This window comes from Diabrotica virgifera, chromosome 3 (genome assembly GCF_917563875.1).
Source record: "Diabrotica virgifera virgifera chromosome 3, PGI_DIABVI_V3a".
Lineage (NCBI taxonomy): Eukaryota > Metazoa > Arthropoda > Insecta > Coleoptera > Chrysomelidae > Diabrotica > Diabrotica virgifera.
In genome coordinates, this window is record NC_065445.1 from 100,536,684 (window position 1) to 100,555,844 (window position 19,161).

General features: G+C 31.7%; 1 protein-coding gene across 1 annotated transcript in view; it reads right to left on the minus strand.

The window, feature by feature from the left end:
• Positions 1 to 19,161, minus strand: part of LOC114342807 (dynein beta chain, ciliary) — a 399,165-nt gene that overhangs the window by 298,842 nt on the left and 81,162 nt on the right. The window contains exons 12-15 of the mRNA XM_050645369.1: positions 15,564 to 16,092; positions 11,839 to 12,111; positions 10,746 to 10,775; positions 232 to 584 (exon numbers count right to left, since the gene is read on the minus strand). Coding sequence (XP_050501326.1) covers positions 232 to 584; positions 10,746 to 10,775; positions 11,839 to 12,111; positions 15,564 to 16,092 — 1,185 coding nt within the window. The remainder of the gene's footprint in view (positions 1 to 231; positions 585 to 10,745; positions 10,776 to 11,838; positions 12,112 to 15,563; positions 16,093 to 19,161) is intronic.

Sequence of the window (19,161 nt, forward strand, 5' to 3'; positions counted from 1 at the left end):
GATACAGGAGGATTACGAAAAAACGTCGCAAAACAATTATTTGTTTACAAAGCTAATATATAAAATTATATAAATGTTCAATTATTATTCGGTAAAAGAAGATCTGAATAAAAGTTTTTCGAGGAGGCCTATTTTCAGCAGTGGATGACTATGGGCTGATGATGATGATGACTAAAGAAGATTTAGAAGATACAGCTTAATTATTTTAAAAATACATAATTTGATATTTACCATACTGTAATGACTTGATCAGCTGTGCCAAGTTTATTTTGCCAAGATGACACTTCCTCCAAGAAATGCGCTATAAACTTCGAAGTTATTAAATTCTGCAGTTGTACCTGGTTTTCTTCTAAAGTTTCAATTAGCTCTTCACTAGCCCTTAAGAGTTTGCATCCTGTTCTCATGTGAGTTTCCTGATCGAATTCCATAGCAGACCAAGTTATGTTGAGCTCTCGAAGAGTTTTCTCCATTGACATTTCCTTTACTGCTTTGTCTACTATATTCTTAACTTCTTCTTCGCATTCGTGTAAATTAAGCTCTAGTAAATCAGCTAGTGTGGTATTGTGATCCATAACTATTCTTGTCTAAAAAATATGTAACAAGAGGATTATGTGAATTAATTATTGGTACCTATACAAGAAAATAAAAAGCAAATTTTACATTAAATATACATCCTACTGCTACCATTTTTATTTCTACTTCTACCAGTGCTATTGTCTAGTTAACTTTGACTAAAAAAATAAATAAAAAAGAGTTGAATTATTAAAAAAATAATAAATGTCACCGATAACATATTATACAGTATGATGTAAAAGTCTGGACTAAATTCCTTATTTCAGAAACAGAGGACTTAAAAAAATCTTATATTACGTCAATTTTAATTTTTGAATGACCTCCAATTGCTATATAATATACGTGTTAAACCTTACGTCATTCATGTTGGCGTAATGATGTAATCGACAATTTTTTTTAAATACAAACCAAGGTAATGGGGCAACTAATTTGAAAGGTCTCCTAATCGCTTTTGTAACGATGTATTTTTCAAATATTAATTTCTATAGTGTTAACCAAAATCATGTAATAAATTCACTATTTTAGAAACAGACGACAGAAAAAATCTTAAAACATTTCAATTTTAATTTTTGAATTGCCATCAATTGCTATATTTGTGTTGGACATTACGACATCTCTTTCATTACGAACCGAGAACACGATATACCTCATTTGAAAGGTTTTCTAATCGACTTTACAACGAAGTATGATTCAAATATTTATTTTTACAGCATTAACCAAAATTAAGTATTTAGTTAATGAGGATGGGATTAAAATAAATAGTTATTCACTGAACTAAATTACGTCAAGAAAGAATTTACTGCCCGTCTTTCTCATTTCATCATTGCTGAAGTCCGTCAATTTCAATATTTCCTTTAATTTTATTGTATATTACTAAAGATTTATTATACTTAAATGAATTGTAGGTATAGTATTCATTGAACCTCGTATCATAAAGGTTGTGTGTTTCCGTGTCTGCTAATTATCATTTGATAATTAAGTCGAAAATAGATAAGTGACAAAAACTGGTAAGATAAAAATCCAAATTACTGTTTTGTTTAAGGCGCATTTAAATCAAAGCGAACACGAACGAACGAACGAAGGAAATAATTTGTAGGTGTTCGCTTGGTCATTCGTTCGCTACAAAGTAGGGCCATTTACATTGAAGCGAACGTTCGCATTCGTTAATGATCGGGAGTGCATATTGCCCGCAGATGTTTTTAAGATGGGCCAGGGCCAGTGCCAGTCACACATTGTGTTTAAGTTTATTTTCGTGTTTCTTGCTTGGTAAATTTTAATACAATAATAGCTTACAAAAATAGCAGGTAGCAGGTATTATACGCTGTTTGAGGGAGCTTAGAAAATAACATAATAAAGAACCAGCTTTCTTAAAATTCTTCCTCGAAAAAGTTACTTGCTCTTGATATTATGACTATATTATGTTCAAATAATAAATTGTAAAATTGGTGTATCAAAATAAATTTGCTTTTAATTAATTTTAGCAATTAATTTTATTTGGTTACCGCATTAGTGTTTCTGGGTTGAAATTTATCCAATAAAAACATTAGGCTTTTAAAAGCAAATCACTTCGAACCCTCTTTTTGTCTTTCTCGTCTAAATGATGCAAGAAGCTAATTCATTTTTTTAGTTCAGAGACATCCCAACCCATTCCTATAGAAATGTTAAAACAAGCATCAGTTTTTCTGTTTATTATTTTATATAGCTTCGATTTTGGGTTTCATAGGCATATTCCATATTGCAAAATTATGTTTTCACAACTACACAATAAACAACACTCTCAAACTAATGTTTGTAAATAAATTAAATGAGTACTTCTAAACGAATTCGTTCGCTACTGTCTATCCACTGTCCACATTGAACAACGATTTCCTTTGATGATTCGCTCACTTACCGACATCGGTTGGAACATGTGTGAATGCGAACGAATTCGTTCGGTCGTGCTCGATTCGCTGTATAAATACAATAAATTTAACGAACGAATTCGTTCGTTCGTTCGTGTTCGCTTTGATTTAAATGCGCCTTTGGGTATAGTCCGGGCGCTTGATTAGAAATAATGAAGGGCACCTAGCGACTATTATAATTGTTGGTTCTCGCTAAAATGATCCAACAAAATGCGGGTCTTCAAACACCTAACGAGGTACTGTTAATACAACAAAATAGTACTCTCTTTCAGGAAAATTATGCAAGGTCCCAAAACGAACAAATGCTGTACGCTGCATGGAAACAAACGGGAATGGAGAAGAATTACGCTACGGAGTAAATCAGCTCCAACTCCAGTTAGATAATTTCCAAAAATTAAATGAAACCTTGCAATTAAAATTTGCAGATCTAGAGAAAAACTTAACCAAAGAGAAAGAACCTAAGAATGATGAATACCAAACTGATAAGGAAGAATTAGCTAAGGAGACAGAGTGGATACGTGTCAATTACAAAAAACGTAAAATGGATACATCATTGACCCCACCACAAAAAGAGTCATCTGTCCAACAAAAAGAAGAAAAAACTAGAAAACTCAACTCCCACCTCTAATAATTGTGGAGAGTATTGTCGAATTTAGCCAATTCTATGAATTAGTCAGGCTACATACTACTAAGTGCTAAATACCAGATGAAAGTACTTGGAGACAAGAGCGCTAAAATTAATGTCGATAGTGAAGAAGACTTCAGGAAATTAAGCAAAAAGTTGAGTGAAGTAAATTATCCATGGCATACGTACGAAAATAAGCAAAACCGACCAATTAAAGTTATAGTCAATAAGTTACATCATTCAGCCAGTAAAGATTCGATCATGAAAGATTTAAATGATAAAGGATTCAAGATAATGGATGTCATACCGAAATTAAAATACAAAACAAAGCAACCACTAAATATGTTTATGTTGGTATTCAGAAATGACGAAAATATCAATAGAATTTATGAGATTTCAGATATCATGAGCGTAAAAGTACAAATACTTCCGCTAAGAAAATCAAAATTGGTACCTCAATGTAAGAGATTTCAGGCATATGGGCACACACAAGGTTACTGTGCGAAAGAACCAAGCTGTGTCCGCTGCACGGGAAAACACCTAACAGCCAAATGTGAGAAACCCAAGGACGCACAACCTAAATGTGTCCATTGTGGAGAAGTGCATCCGGCTAACTATAGAGGATGTATCGTGGCAAAGGAAATACAAAAAATAAAAGATAAATATAATAGTAGGGGAGTAATGTATGCTAAATTTGCAGTCACTCGAGCGTTATGGGGACCAATTGGGTTGTAATTATTAGGTCCTAAAATCAAAAAAAGTTAAGTAAAATTTTCCATTTTAGCGGGCGCTTGTCATTTTTTAATTTAATTTTCCATTTCCAACAATTGTTTTTTACGATTATAGCGCCATCTATCCATAATTTGAAAAAATGTCTCGAATAAAAGTTGCTTATTTTTACGTAAAGAATCCAAATCTTCAATAAAAATTTGGGGTCCCATTTAAGATTTTAAAGTAACCCCTTACCCCGCCCCCGTGGGGGCTCGTGTTTGATATCATTCGATAGATTTTTCAAAATAATTTTGAAAGTGCATTTTGCAGTTTTTCGATCTGATGTTCATTTTGCGAAATATCGCGGGGTTTGTATTTAAAATTTTAAATTTACCCCCCACCCCTCTCCGTGAGGGGTCATGTTTAGTACCATTCGATAGATTTTTGAAAAATATTGAAGACGTATTTTATAGTTTTTCGATCTGACGTTCACTTCGCGAAATATTCGCTTTTCTTTTGTAAAATTTTTGACTCACCCATTTCCTTACGCCCCGCTCAAATCGTCAGATTTTTGAAATATACACTCTCATAGATATTTTTTTCGGGCCCCCCTTAACGAACCCCCCTGTGTTTAGAGCCAATATATGGTAGAGGTACGAGGTACATCTGCAGGGTACCAGGTTTCTCCCATATGATAATCTGACGCGCTCGAGTAACTGCAAAAATCCCCGCTTGGGCTCCCCTACCATAACAAGAAACAGACCTTACCCAGACAACCACAAAAAATGCATCCAAAACCTGTAGAAAATCCAAAACAAGAAGAACACAAAACAAGAACTTATAGCATGGTAGCAGCTGGTAAAAGTAACGAAGAAAACTATAGTAGTCAAAAACATCTGAAAATAGAACAAACACTACAGAAAATACTGGAGAGATTAACTAACCTGGACGACCGTATAACCAGAATAGAACATAGCACCAATGGAGCTATACCCAAAAGACTTGGTAATGGCGGGTAGTTTACGAATAGTAGAATGGAATGCAAATGGCATCTTGAAACATCAGCAAGACCTACAAGCCATACTAGATATAGAGAAAATAGACGTATGCCTCATTTCTGAAACCCATTTTACGAATAGATACCCATATATTAGATTTAGGGGTTATAAAACTTATCATACTACTCACCCTGATAATGCAGCCAAAGGAGGTAGTGCAGTAATAATCAAAGAAAATATTATGCACTATCAGGAAATAGGATACAGAACTCAAGAATATTAGTCCACATCAGTAAAAATTAAATTTAAAAACTAGGAGGTAATTGTCACAGAGGTTTACTGTCCGCCAAGACATGCCATCAAGAAAAATCAATATGTAGATTTCCTGACCAGTCAAGGACATAGATTTATCCTTGGAGGAGACTTCAATGCAAAACATACGCATTGGGGGTCACGACTGACTACCACCAAAGGGAAAGAATTTTTGGAAGCAATGAAATACATAAATTGCGACGCAATATCAACGGGAAAGCCAACATACTGGCCTACTGACACAAATAAATTCCCAGACCTTATCGACTTCTCTGTAGTCAGAAATATTTCAACAAGTTACATAGAGATAGACCATTCTCCAATTATTCTTACCCTCAGTGACACTGTTATTAAAAAAGAAAGACCTCCTAGACTTTTTAACAAAAATACTGACTGGAAAAGTTTCCAGATAGACCTTGAAGAGGAGATTAACCTCTCAGTTCCATTAAGAACCATTGATAAACTAGAGGCAGAAGTAGAACTACTCAATAAAAATGTACAACAAGCTGCTTGGAACAACAGCAAGAACAGTGTCGAAAGAAGAAAAGGAAATAACTACCCGAAAGAAATCAGAGAAATTATAACCGAAAAAAGAAAACTGAAGCACAAGTGGCATCAGTCTATAGCACCAGTTGATAAAACTAGATTAAATAATGCCACACAAAAATTAAAAAGAAAAATTCAAAAAATTAAAAACGAATCGGTTAGCATCTATCTAAGTGAACTATCAAATGATAGCGCTACTGATTACTCATTGTGGAAGGCTACCAGACGATTAAAAAGGCCAATCTTACAGAATCCACCAATTATGTAGAAATACTAACGGTAGCTGCTCAAGAAGCAATATACAAAAGGCCAACAGGTTTGCTGATCACCTAGAAAATACTCTTCAACCAAATGAAGAACAAGAAATAATTAACTGGGAGCTCCCTGATCAAGATGAAATGGAGATTAGCTCTGTAACTCCAAAAGAAGTATATTTGGAAATAAAAGAAAATATAAATCCAAAGAATGCTCCTGGATTTGATCTGATTACTGGGGAAGTGTAAAAGCAACTTCCAAGGAAAGCTATAATAAAATTAACACATCTTATAAATGCTTCCTTTAGGCTGAGGTACGTACCAAAGATATGGAAGGTGGCAGAAATTATAATGACACTAAAACCAGGAAATCCTTCACAAGAAGCTTCTTCATATAGGCCTATTTCACTGTTACCTGTCATGTCTAAATTATATGAAAAACACTCTTGAAGAGACTAAAACCAATTATAGAGGAAAAAAATCTAATTCCTAATCATCAGTTTGGGTTTAGAGAAAACCACTCAACGATAGATCAGGTGCATAGAATAACAGATATAGCAGAAAAAGCTTTAGAAGAAGGAAAAGTCTGTTCTGCAATTTTCCTCGATGTAGCGCAGGCTTTTGACTAAGTGTGGCATGACGGATTATATCATAAAATGAGATGCTACTTACCGAAACAATATTCTGAACTACTAGAATCATATTTATCCGACAGATACTTTCGAGTTAAAATTGAGGAAGCATATTCAGAATTAAGAGAAATTAAAGCTGGAGTTCCGCAAGGAAGTATCCTGGGGCCAGTGCTATACCTGCTCTATACCAGTGATATTCCATCATTAGAACCTAACACAGTTGCGACATTTGCAGATGACACATGCATTCTAGCAGTCGGACAAAACTACGAGGAAACAGCAACCATGCTACAGAATTCTGTTGAACAAATTAACATCTGGAACAGGCGATGGCGTATCAAATTAAATGAAACAAAATCTGTTCATGTCAATTTTACTAACAAAAGAGAACAACATATCCCAGTTAGTATAAATAGAAACCAAATACCTTATGCAAATACGGCAAAATATTTGGGTATGACATTAGATTCCAAGCTACGTTGGAAAGCGCATATTAAGAAAAAAAAGGAAGAATTAGAAATTAAGTTCAGAAAGATGTACTGGTTGATGGGAAAAAATCCACTCTGTCTACTTATAACAAATTGTTATTGTATAAGCAAGTCCTTAAACCGATATGGACATATGAGATACACCTATGGGGCTGTACAATAGAAAGTAACATCCAAATTATACAACGATATCAGAATAAAGTATTAAGGAACATCGTCAAAGCTCCATGGTACTTCAGAAACTGTGATCTTCATTGAGACCTCCAGATGGATGCGGTTATCCAGACAATAAGTAAGTTTGCCGAGAGTCATGAACAAAGGCTCTCCAACCATGTGAATGTCGAGGCCATCAATCTCCTAGACAACGCCAACCGGATAAGAAGACTTAAGAGAACGAAGCCGTTCGAGTTAGTGCAATAAGTTCAAATGCGTGAAAGTGAAAAAGCAGAGCAAAGTGCGGCTAAAGTGTACACGTTAGCTAGTAGTACTGTAATGTATTAGAGCCTAAGGAATATTGTTGAATATGACCTTAGATAAGTTTTTTATAATATTTTGTATGTATATAGAACTAACTTGCTTATTGATCATAGTAATGATCATTCGCCTGGTGAGAACAATAGTGACGAAACTTCAAAATGAACATTTAGAGATAATCGTATTTGAAGTTTTGATGAAACTGCTAAACAATATAACTGACTTATCGGTAATCATTTTGCAAAATTTTTCTAATAATGTGCTTTCTAGATATGTAAACCAATTAGTAGAAGTAATTTTATTTGAAGAAAAGATTAATATTGTATTTATTTTTGATTTTTTTTCTGTGTTACGCCATTATTGCATTATCGAAGATGTTTAATTTGATGTTTCGCTACTATAGTTTAATACTACTATACTACAACAGTTTAGTGTCTGTTTTAAATAATTAAAAATTTACTTTTAAAAATAAATTAAACGCATCAAATAAAATATTTTATTGTACACACCAGTTATGCGCAAAATGAAACTAAGTACAATAGAAAAATAGCAAAATAAGATCTTAAGTAATAATTATGAAAACGATAAACATGATAAAAGATAAAAAGTAAGCAAAAGAACTATGAATAGTAAAATTAAATTCATAATTTCACTTACGTATGTTTCGTATTTCAAACTACCAAAGAAATTATTGTGGGTAGAAGGAATTGATTTATTTTGTAAGACTTCTTTTTAGAAATGAATATTGGTTCTCGATAGTGTGGAATTAAACAATACTGATCCAAAGTGGATAGACGCTTTCTTGATTTGCTATTTCTAAGTACCTAAGAACGATTGAAACTGAGTTTCTCTGTAAGAAGTTTTATGAAAAAATAACACAAAGGCAAAAACGACCACACAGACAAAAGTGCTCATTCGCCACTATTGCACATTGTACTACTATCTTTAATAAAATATCTAATATTTCAAATACATGCAGGCACGGCGTAATTACAGATTCGCCAGTATTGATATAAAGTTTGGTGTGCTTTCGTCGTTAATGCATCAAAATATTTGACAAATTCACAATACCATAAAGACTTGTAGGCGCCCTCTAGTAATAAGGAAATTAAATAATTGTTAGCCAATATTGCACATAAAAGAGGGCATATTTAGATGTCGATTGATGGACTTAACTCAAAAACGTTAATTTTCGAGTTTCGCCACTATTGTTCTCACTAGGCGAATATAGCAATAATCATAAGATTCCTGTTGGAGTTTTACTAAATAAAAAAAATGAATTGTAGGTATTAATACACTCGCAGTTTTAATTAACCTCGTCCTCGTAGAAATAAATATTCAAATAATTGCATCGTTGTAAAGCCGTTTAGGATACCTTTGAACTGAGTTATCCCACGTCTTCGGTTTGTATTTAAAGAAATCGTTGATTACGTCATTACGCCAAAACGGATGATGTAATTTCCAACTCATATATAGCAATTGATGGACATTCAAAAATTAAAATTGAAGTGTTTTAAGATTTTTTTAAAAGTCGTATGTTTTAAAAAAATAATATATATTATGTAGTTCACACTTTTGTATTATACTTAACTAAGTACATAATTTTGATTAACCCTGTAGAAATAAATACTCGAATAATACACCGTTGCAAAAGCGATTAGGAGACATTCAAATGAGGTGTCCCGTGAACTCGGTTTTTATTTAAAAAATCGTCGGCTACTTCATTACGCCAACACTGATGGCGTAAATTCGAACAAATAAAATACAGTGTGACAAAGCCAAATGGAATAAATTCATTATTTTCTTTACCGGCGACTTTAAGGCAGGAACAAGTTCGATTTTTATTTTTAAATTATGATTTTTTGGCATATATATCATACTAGTGACGTCATCCATCTCGGCGGGATGACGTAATAGATGATTTTGTTAAATTAGAATAGGGGTCGCGTGCTAGCTCTTTTAAAAGGTTATTCAATTCTCTATTCAGTAATATAAACATTAACATAATTATTTATACAAGGTGTCCAATTTTTTTTTATTTTATTAATTGATACAAAACAAGAATGCATGCAATTTATTTAATTCAAAATACATTTTGCTGCTCTCAGAAATAAAAAAGGTTTATTTTACAAATAAACATTGCCGTTGGCATACATTAAATGTTAAATTGCCAAGAGGCAGGTTGGTGGCAAGTTGAACATTGAATTCAAGCGAGAGCAATGTTTATTTCTCAAATTATTATTATCTCAATTTTTTTTCTGTTATCTGACAGCAGTAAAATGTATTTTGAATTAAATAAATTACATACATTCTTCTTTTGTGTACATAAATTAATTTAATTTAAAAAACATTTATAGACACCCTGAATAAATAATTATGTTAATGTTTATATTACTGAATAGAGAATTGAATAATTGAATATCCTTTTAAATAAGCTAGCACACGACACCTACTCTCATTTAAAAAAATCATCGATCCATTTTGCTTTAAGACATTACACATCAAATAATGGCCAAGCAAAAATTAAAATTGATGCATTTTAATATCTTTTTACAGCATACTGCATACAGCATGTGAAAGATAGAGAAATAGAAAACACGTATCTATTAAGTCTGGAAAAAGGGAAATATCTATAATTATGTCTTCCAAATTGTATCCTCATTGTGCTAATTTGGTGCTACTGAGTTCTTTTACTGATGTAATTGGTACTTAGTTTGTCAATCTAGTTTTGCTCCTTCTTGTTCTTTTCAAGCAAATATTTTTGTGCACATCAAAAATGAGAATAGATAATAAAGCATAGAGAACTAATTTTATAAAAACTACAAATAGATCTAATATTATACAGTGTGTTAAATTAAGTGTTTAGCCATAATGTAATGTAATTATATTTTAGGTTCGATATTCTTTGTTACTTGGCAACATTTGTTGTTCAATTTTGCAGTATGTTTAAAACTGATACAAATTCACACTTTGCTATGATATAAAACATGGTACTACAATATTTTAATGAAAGAAAATTTTTTAAATGGATTGTCCGAATTGTACTAGAACCGGTGATTTCAAATTTTAGTCTTCTAATGTTGCCAGATTTATCAATTTTCTGATATCATTAGTCACTTTGGCTTTTTAAATACAAAACTCTCTATTTAATCTAGTCACTAAGGTCTTAAATAAATAAAACAACGCAACATATTGGTACAACGCAAGTGCAATCTATGTACAAAAACTTACTGTAAACTCTCTTGGTAGTGCAGCCAGGTTCTGTAACAGAATTAAAACGTTGTGATATTTACAATGGAGCGGTTTTACAACGCTCAAAATGATTTTATGTACATATTTACAAAATAACCTAAAACACATGTTACCTATTCTATTTTTTTTTTGTTTTAAATCTATTAATTATTTAAAAAAGTTTTTGTGACTTACAAAGTTTTATGTTACCAGATTTCTGTGCTTTGTAATTTTATTTAACTTTAAACTGCCTTAGTTTTATAAACTGAATGTTTTACTTCACTATCTTTATATGCTTCATATGTTAAGTTCAGGGGCGTCATTTGGGCCTCCAGGGGGGGGGCATTTGCCCCCCCCCCTGGCCCTAAAAAATGACTGAAATTTACAAAAAATACATCAATATTCATCATAACATCATATATAATGTATTGTATATATAGTGCTTGCCCCCCCCCCCAAACAAAATTTCAAATGACGCTCCTGGTTAAGTTATACTTCACTTCCAACTTTATTTGCATATATTTTGTAAGATAAAACATCTTTAAGGATGTTTTCCTTATATTACCTATTTGTAGATGAACCGGGGGTGTGTACTGATTTGTACAAGAAACGTCTTCTAATAAAGAGATGAAGTAGCCGATATGTTTGTCTTTTATTCTCTCTATTGTTATACTGGTACTCGCTTTTAATCAACATCCTTTTTTATCTTTAAAACGTTTTGGATTTCCTTTCCTCAGTTAGCTCTACCTCCGTTGCAGTTGCTTGTAGCTCTAAAAGACAGAGTCTTCTGACATTATTACCACAAAGGGTCGCATTGTTCCTGTAGGGATTCTGTCCCAAGTTAATTTGCTTCTTATTCTAACTTGGCTGCAGCGTACATACTGATGTCGACCAAATAGTCAGAAATGCGTATTTTCGATTGCCTTCCACCTTTTATCTACTTTCCTTTGTATTCGTGTTGTGAGTATTTTGTATTATATTTTATCTTGTAGGTAACATATGTCTCGGATTTTTAATATTTGTATTAATAATAACACTAACAAGCTATATGATATTTACATATTTACACATAAAACTGAATTCTAAAAAGTACCTTGGTACTAGTCATCAATTGATCCCAATGTCGTTCTCGAATTGCTGGATTTTGTAATTCTCCAACGGCCTTTAATGACGTAAGAGTATTCTTTACCGTAGCTTCCAAGCCGATGTAGGTGTCCCAAGATCTCATCTCTTTGTCTAACATCTTGACTTCCTTTGCAAACTTTTTACATTCAATGTCCATGTTTTCTACATCTATTTTCCGCCAAGGGGTAGTTTTCCAATCATCTACACATGTATGCACTATATTGATGTAGTCCCAAAGTTGCTATATATGAAAAAATAAAATAAAATATGTCATGTGTTAAATTTTATGCTCAGATTCTAATATTATATGATGCGTATAAAGTAATACACTTTCAGGTAATGGGTACAAGTTACGGCTCCAATGCTATTTAAATGGGAATAATTTTCTTCGAATCCTGGGAAATGTAATAAGTATTTTTGAAAAATTTAAACGCAGAATGAAAGACTACGTTTTTACCGAGGGCCGAAAGTCCCTGAAAACTTCTATAGAGTTTATTTTAATAAGTTACAGGGGTGAAAAACTAAGAGAAAATGTAGTGTGATTTTTAATTTCAAATATCTCATTCAAAAGAAACTTTTTATTTATTCTAAGGGACTTTCGGCCCTCGGTAATAATTTAGTCTTTCTTTCTGCGTTTAAATTTTTTTTAAATATTTATTAGTTTTTTCAGAATTCGAAAAAAATAGACATCAATGTTTGTAGTGATATTTTCCAAATCGAACATTCGCTATCTTTGTCATACAACGCACTGAGTCGAATAGAATATGGTGACAAGACAGTGACAATTTTAAATATTTGACATGGCATCGGGAATATTTTGAGTTTTTGATGAAATAATATTGATAGTGTATTTGATAAGTAATTGATTTAAGACGTGAACTTCATAAAAAGTTATTTATTGTGTATTATTTGTGGAAGATCCAAGCAGAGAATACATCAGGATAATATATTCTGTCATCCAAGTATTTTGTTGTTAAAGATGTTCAAAATTGTAAGCGTTCCATAGTAACAATATATTATTAAAAAATCACTTTATCACTTTTCCCCTTTTCTTGATTGAATATTAGTTTTTGTTGTACAGTATATAAATTATTAGATACAATCACTGAATACATAGTTAGTGAAAAAATTATCATATTAATTAACTGAATTAGTAAGTTAAGCAATTGTACAATAACAGTTATCCAAGAACATTCAAAAGCCATCTCTTTAAATTTAATGACGATATTGTCATTGTCAAGTAATGTTTACTTATCCATACCAGTGAGAATTTTACTACACGTAAATTGCCGTGTAAAGACAGAAAAAATAGGGATAGCCGTAAAATATTTGCGCCTATACTCTTAAATAATTATTTTGATTACTTAGAAATGAATAGGAGTGACAAAGAAACAGGAAGCGAAATAGATACAGATGAAGAAACGAATCGCTATATACGATAGATCAGAATGAATATTTTGGAAGAAATAAAATGACAAAACAAATACCTTCTAAAAAAGATGCGGAGAGAAAAGAAGAGAAGAATAACTTTAAAAAAGGAATGAAAGGAATGGAACAACTGTAAAAAACACGTAAAAAGAAAAGTTTGATTACATCGGGTTTAAAAATAGATAAAAGTGATGACAAGAAACTAAAAGAAAGCATCAATGCATTAATATCACAAGAACTGTAGGCGCAAGTAAAACTGAGGGACGCAACAAAAGTAAGAGAATCAACCTACGCTATACAGAGAGAAACCTTCACGGATAAAATAGAGATAGTCAATAAGAAAAGTAAGTTGAAACATTATAAAGATCGCATCAACATAAATAATGATCTGACATCTAAAAGAAAAGAAAATACAGAAAGAAATAGTCAGAACAGCAAAAGAGGAAAAAAGTAAAGAAAAACAGAAAAAATAGGTTATAAGAATTTGGAAGAACCCCTAGAAAATTATTAAACGCAAGAATGCCAGGAAAACGACTTATTGGAAGACCAAAAAGGGATGGGAGGTGAAATAAATGAGGATACCGAAAACCTCCTAAAAACACGTTCAAGGAAAAGAACAACAGTAGATTGAGATCTTTGAAGAAGCTTACTGAAGAAAGAAGGCCAGGGCCCGACTTAGGCTGTGGTGCCATTGAATGAATATGTGCATGGAAGAAGGTACAAGGTACATAATAAATTTGTAGAAAAGATTAAGAAATATTAATATTTAATGCAATAGAAAATAGAGAATGTATAATGAATTAGATCATTGTAGTTTGTATATATGTGGTGAGTGGGGAGGAACGCGCCAAACTTTAAGGCTGTATAATATACTTAAAAATAAACAAAAATAACTCATATGTTTTTATTCGATTTTCATTTGATTCGGAGATATGGGGTATTAAAATTTTTCTTACAAACTGACGATTTATCTATTGCTCTAAAACTGGTTGAGGTGTGCAAATGAAATGTGGTGGGTTTTAAGACATTGTTATTGCGCATATTTTGACACATAATTAAGAATTTTATATATTCACGATTGGCGCGCGTACGGATAAGAGTCTGAAATCTTTTAAAGAAAAAAAAAATAGTACGCCACTAAGATATTGCAAATTAAAAATTATTTTTAAATTCCCTGTTCAATTTCTGAGAAACCATCTATCTTCATGTTTGTTCATTCGACGCTTCGTTTTCATGCAAAAAATAAAATATTTTAACGCTTACAAAGTATTCGAAATAAAAGGGCTAAGTTTGAAAATGGTTATTCATTTTTTTTTTTATTCGAAATAAGTTTCTACACATTCATATAGAAACTTCGTCGGAAACTTTGTAAGCGTTAAAATGTTTTATTTTTTGCATGAAAACTAAGAGGCGCATGAAAAAAGGAACGATAATTTTTTGTCACAAATTGAACGGGGAATTCAAGAAAGATTTTTAATTTGAAATATATCAGTGGCGTACCATTTTTATCTTTAAAAAATCTCAGACTATTATCCGTACGCGGGCCAATGGTACATATAAAATTCTTTATTGTGTGTTGAAACATGCGCAACAAATATGGCTTAAAACTCACCAAATTTCATTTGCACACCTCAACCGGTTTTAGAGCAATAAATAAATCGTCAGTTTGTAATAACAATTTTAACACCCCGTATCTCGGAAACAAATGAAAATCGAATAACAACATATATGACTTATTTTTGATTATTTTTACGTATATTATACAGTCTTAAAGTTTGGCGCGTTGCTCCCCACTCACCCTGTATTTATAAAATGAATGCTGAAAGAAATAACCTAAAATATTATGTTTTAATTGAAAACACTATAGAAATATAAATCAGAAAACAACAGACGATACAATATTAAGGAAATGGAAGAAGAAATATAAATAGGAAATCAGAACTTTGTGTTAATTTAATTAAATTTGTGAATTTATGTAAGCACAAAGAAGTAAATAGAAATCCGGTAGACACCAACGAATCAGTTTCATTCAGCCATGAAACCCTATCTCTTACTGTAATACTCATCCATCAGCTAAATCGATATATTCGCGAATTTTAAGTCAATACCGCAGTTTTAATTAAACTTATTACTTTATGAATTTGTACTACCAAACAATACAAAACTATTGATTAAACTATTGTTATGCTAATTTTAAATAAGACTGACTAGTCCATGGTAAGAAACAAATTGAAAATTTTGTAAAGCTTTAAATATTTTAGTTACCTTTAATAATCGTAAATCTCTACGGCACTGTTTCAATATCTTGAACTCGGGAACATTTACTTCAAATAATGATCCAGAATCCTGTATATCTTTCATATTCTTCTCAAATTTCTTTAAATCTTTATCGACATGGTCAATAAGACCGTAAGCATCGACACAATTGTATTGGAAAAACTGATATTTTTTAAAAACTTCCCTGTAATAGGTAACTCTGTTATCAAAGTCTATTATACGCTTCCTTATAAAAGCAACTTCTGCTGCTTGTAATGGTGCAACTTGCTGCTTGACCGTGATAGCTATCTTTTTGGTATTGTTCCATTGTTCTGGCAACTCTTGCAAATAGACATTCACTTCTTCCGGAATATCCTGATCGTAGAATTTTAATAGCTCTATTATATCTCTTTGGGGACCAAACATTTCGTCGGTTGTTACTTGTCGCTCTTTTACATGTAAAAGAAAACCCATAACGTTGACCAAAGCCTGATAGTCGCCTTCAGATACAGTTTGTTGAAGACCTTCATCAGCCAACCTAGCAAAAATATTGCAATAGAAAAAAGTCAATAAATTTGTTGAATATCAATACTACTGCGTTCAAATTGTATTTGAATGCAATCTAGATATTAGCTCTATTTTGCCCAAACGAAAAAAATGGTCAACCCATGATAATTTTCTTTTAGCAATTTATTATATTAGTATATAGTATCATGTACTAGTACCATGTATTAGTATATATAGTATATATAACTTATGAATAATGAAACTTAAATTACATAATAATAAGACACTTAAATATTTTTTCATAAAAAAATTATTAGAAAAGTAACAGTAGGTAAACAGAATTTACCGCTTGTATTGATGGCTTGAAATTGATTCATTCCGATTGATTGATTCATTCCGATTTTATTGAGTTTAAAAGATTACGACGACTAATAAAATATCAGGTCAAGGTGGCATATGACAACTACTTGGAGGATATTCAAACAAATATTTCTCAAGACGAAACTAAGTTCTGGTCTTACATTCACTCTAGAAATAAATCATCACGAATTCCTGGAAACATGAGTTTTGAGGGAAGTGATTACAAAGATCCGCAAGCCATAGTGAATGCTTTTGCGGAATTTTTCAGTAGTGTTTATTTAGTTTCTGATGATGAAGGTGGTTGCAATTATCCAATAAACCCATATATGACATCAATTAATTTTCAGTCGGTTACAGAGGATGAAATAAATGCTGCTATCAGAAAGTTAAAAGATAAGATGACATCAGGCCCTGACAAGATTCCCTCGTTTCTTATTAAAGATTGCGCTGGTGCATTTGTCATACCTTTAACCAAGATTATAAACTTATCTATACAAAAAATGAAGTATCCAGAACTATGGAAGGAAGCAAGGGTGTGTCCGATATTTAAGGCTGGGGTGAAGTCAGAAATAGAAAACTATAGAGCTGTCTCTATTTTATCTAATTTTTCAAAGGTTTTCGAAATCGTATTATATAATAGGATCTTATCTTCTGTTCAACTTTATATTTCATCTCATCAGCATGGTTTTATTAATAAAAGATCAACTGTAACCAACTTGGTTTATTTTACCCAATATCTTTCTGAAGTTATTGTCGATAGTGGCCAAGTTGATGTTATATATACCGATTTTTCGAAGGCTTTTGACAGAATTGATCATGAAGTATTACTTAGCAAGCTTTCAACATTTGGTTTTACTGACAGTGCTCTTTTATTGTTAAAATCGTATCTTCAGGGAAGGATGCAGTTTGTAGCATATAATGGTTATGTATCAGAAAAATATCTTGCTGCGTCTGGTGTGCCTCAAGGTTCCAATCTCGGTCCATTGCTCTTTCTACTATTTATTAATGACCTTCTTGAAAATATTTCATGCGAAAGATTGGGCTTTGCTGACGATTTGAAAATATTTTCTACTATTAGGGAGCTGGATGATTGTAACCAACTTCAGCAGAATATAGAAATATTGGAAAATTGGTGCAACAGCAACAAATTACAACTTAACACAAAAAAATGTAAAGTAGTCACTTTTTCTAGGAAATCAAGTTTATTTGTATTTAACTATAGTTGTCACGATAGAATATTAGAAAGGCAGAACACGGTTAAGGATTTGGGTGTAATTTTTGACACAAAACTCACTTTTGTGGAACATATGTGTGTTAAAGTTTCTGGAGCGTTGAAGGCTTATGGGTTTTTAATTCGCAATTGTAAGTCATTTAATAATATAAAGTCATTAACATTGCTATATTATACTTATGTCCGCTCCAAACTTGAATATGCCAGTATTGTATGGAGTACTTTTAGTCCAGGCTAATAAGGTTTTTTCCATGACACTCGAGCAGCCAGGGTACTGAAGCGTTTTTTCGGCAGGTAATACCTATAAGAGCAAATTGTAACTATTTCCTGCGTAGGATCTGGCGGCCATTTTTATTTATAAACAATTAAGTGTCAAAAAATGGCATTTTTCCCTTTTTTTTCAAATCAATGGAAAACAGTGAAACTTATCGTTTTTTTAGTACAAATATCTTTGAGATTATGGAAAAAGCTTTAAAATGACGTATTACAAAGTTTGATATACTCATTTATTGTTAATATAATTGCGAAAAAAGGTCGGAATTGCAAAAAAAGTTAATTTCGCAATATCTATTGTAAAAATTAGTGTACAGCTTTGAAATTTTTGTCATATAAGGGTTCTTTGGTGCTTAATATGTGATAAAAATTTCAAAGCGATTCATTCAATTGTTTAAATTTTATTCAAATTGTTTATCCCAGAGAGCACTTTTTTTACAATAACATAAGTCAGAAAAAAATGACGTTAGGACCATTCCACAGATGTCAAATGAAAGAGCATGAGCTATACTTTCAAATTGGTTTAAAAAAAACGAATAAAAAATGCATTTATTAGTAATAAATAATTATGCAAAAGTATCGTAAATCTTTCCTTATAAACTTTTTATTTTGTTATATAAGAAATTATATATATTTATTACAATTTTTTATCAATTATGATATAAATAACATTACTTGGTAGTTGTGCACTTAAAACAGGGTAAAAAAGTTAATTTTTTTGGAAAAAGTTATTCAAAAAGTTTATAAGGAAAGATTTACGATACTTTTGAACAATTATTTATTACTAATAAATGCATTTTTTATTCGCTTTTTTTAAACCAAGTTGAAAACATAGTTCATGCTCTTCCATTTGACACCTGTGGAATGGTTCTAACGTCATTTTTTTCTGACTTATGTTAGTGCAAAAAAAATGCTCACTGAGATAAACAATTCGAATAAAATTTAAACAATTGAATGAATCGCTTTGAAATTTTTATCACATATTAAGCACCAAAGAACCCTCATTTGACAAAAATTTCAAACCTGTACACTAATTTTTACAGCAGTTATTGCGAAAATATTTTTTTTTGCAATTCCGACCTTTTTTCGCAATTATATTAACAATAAATGAGTATATCAAACTTTGTAATATGTCATTTTAAAGCTTTTTTCATAATCTCACACATATTTGTACTAAAACAATCATAAGTTTCACTGTTTTCCATTGATTTGAAAAAAAAAGGGAAAAATGCCATT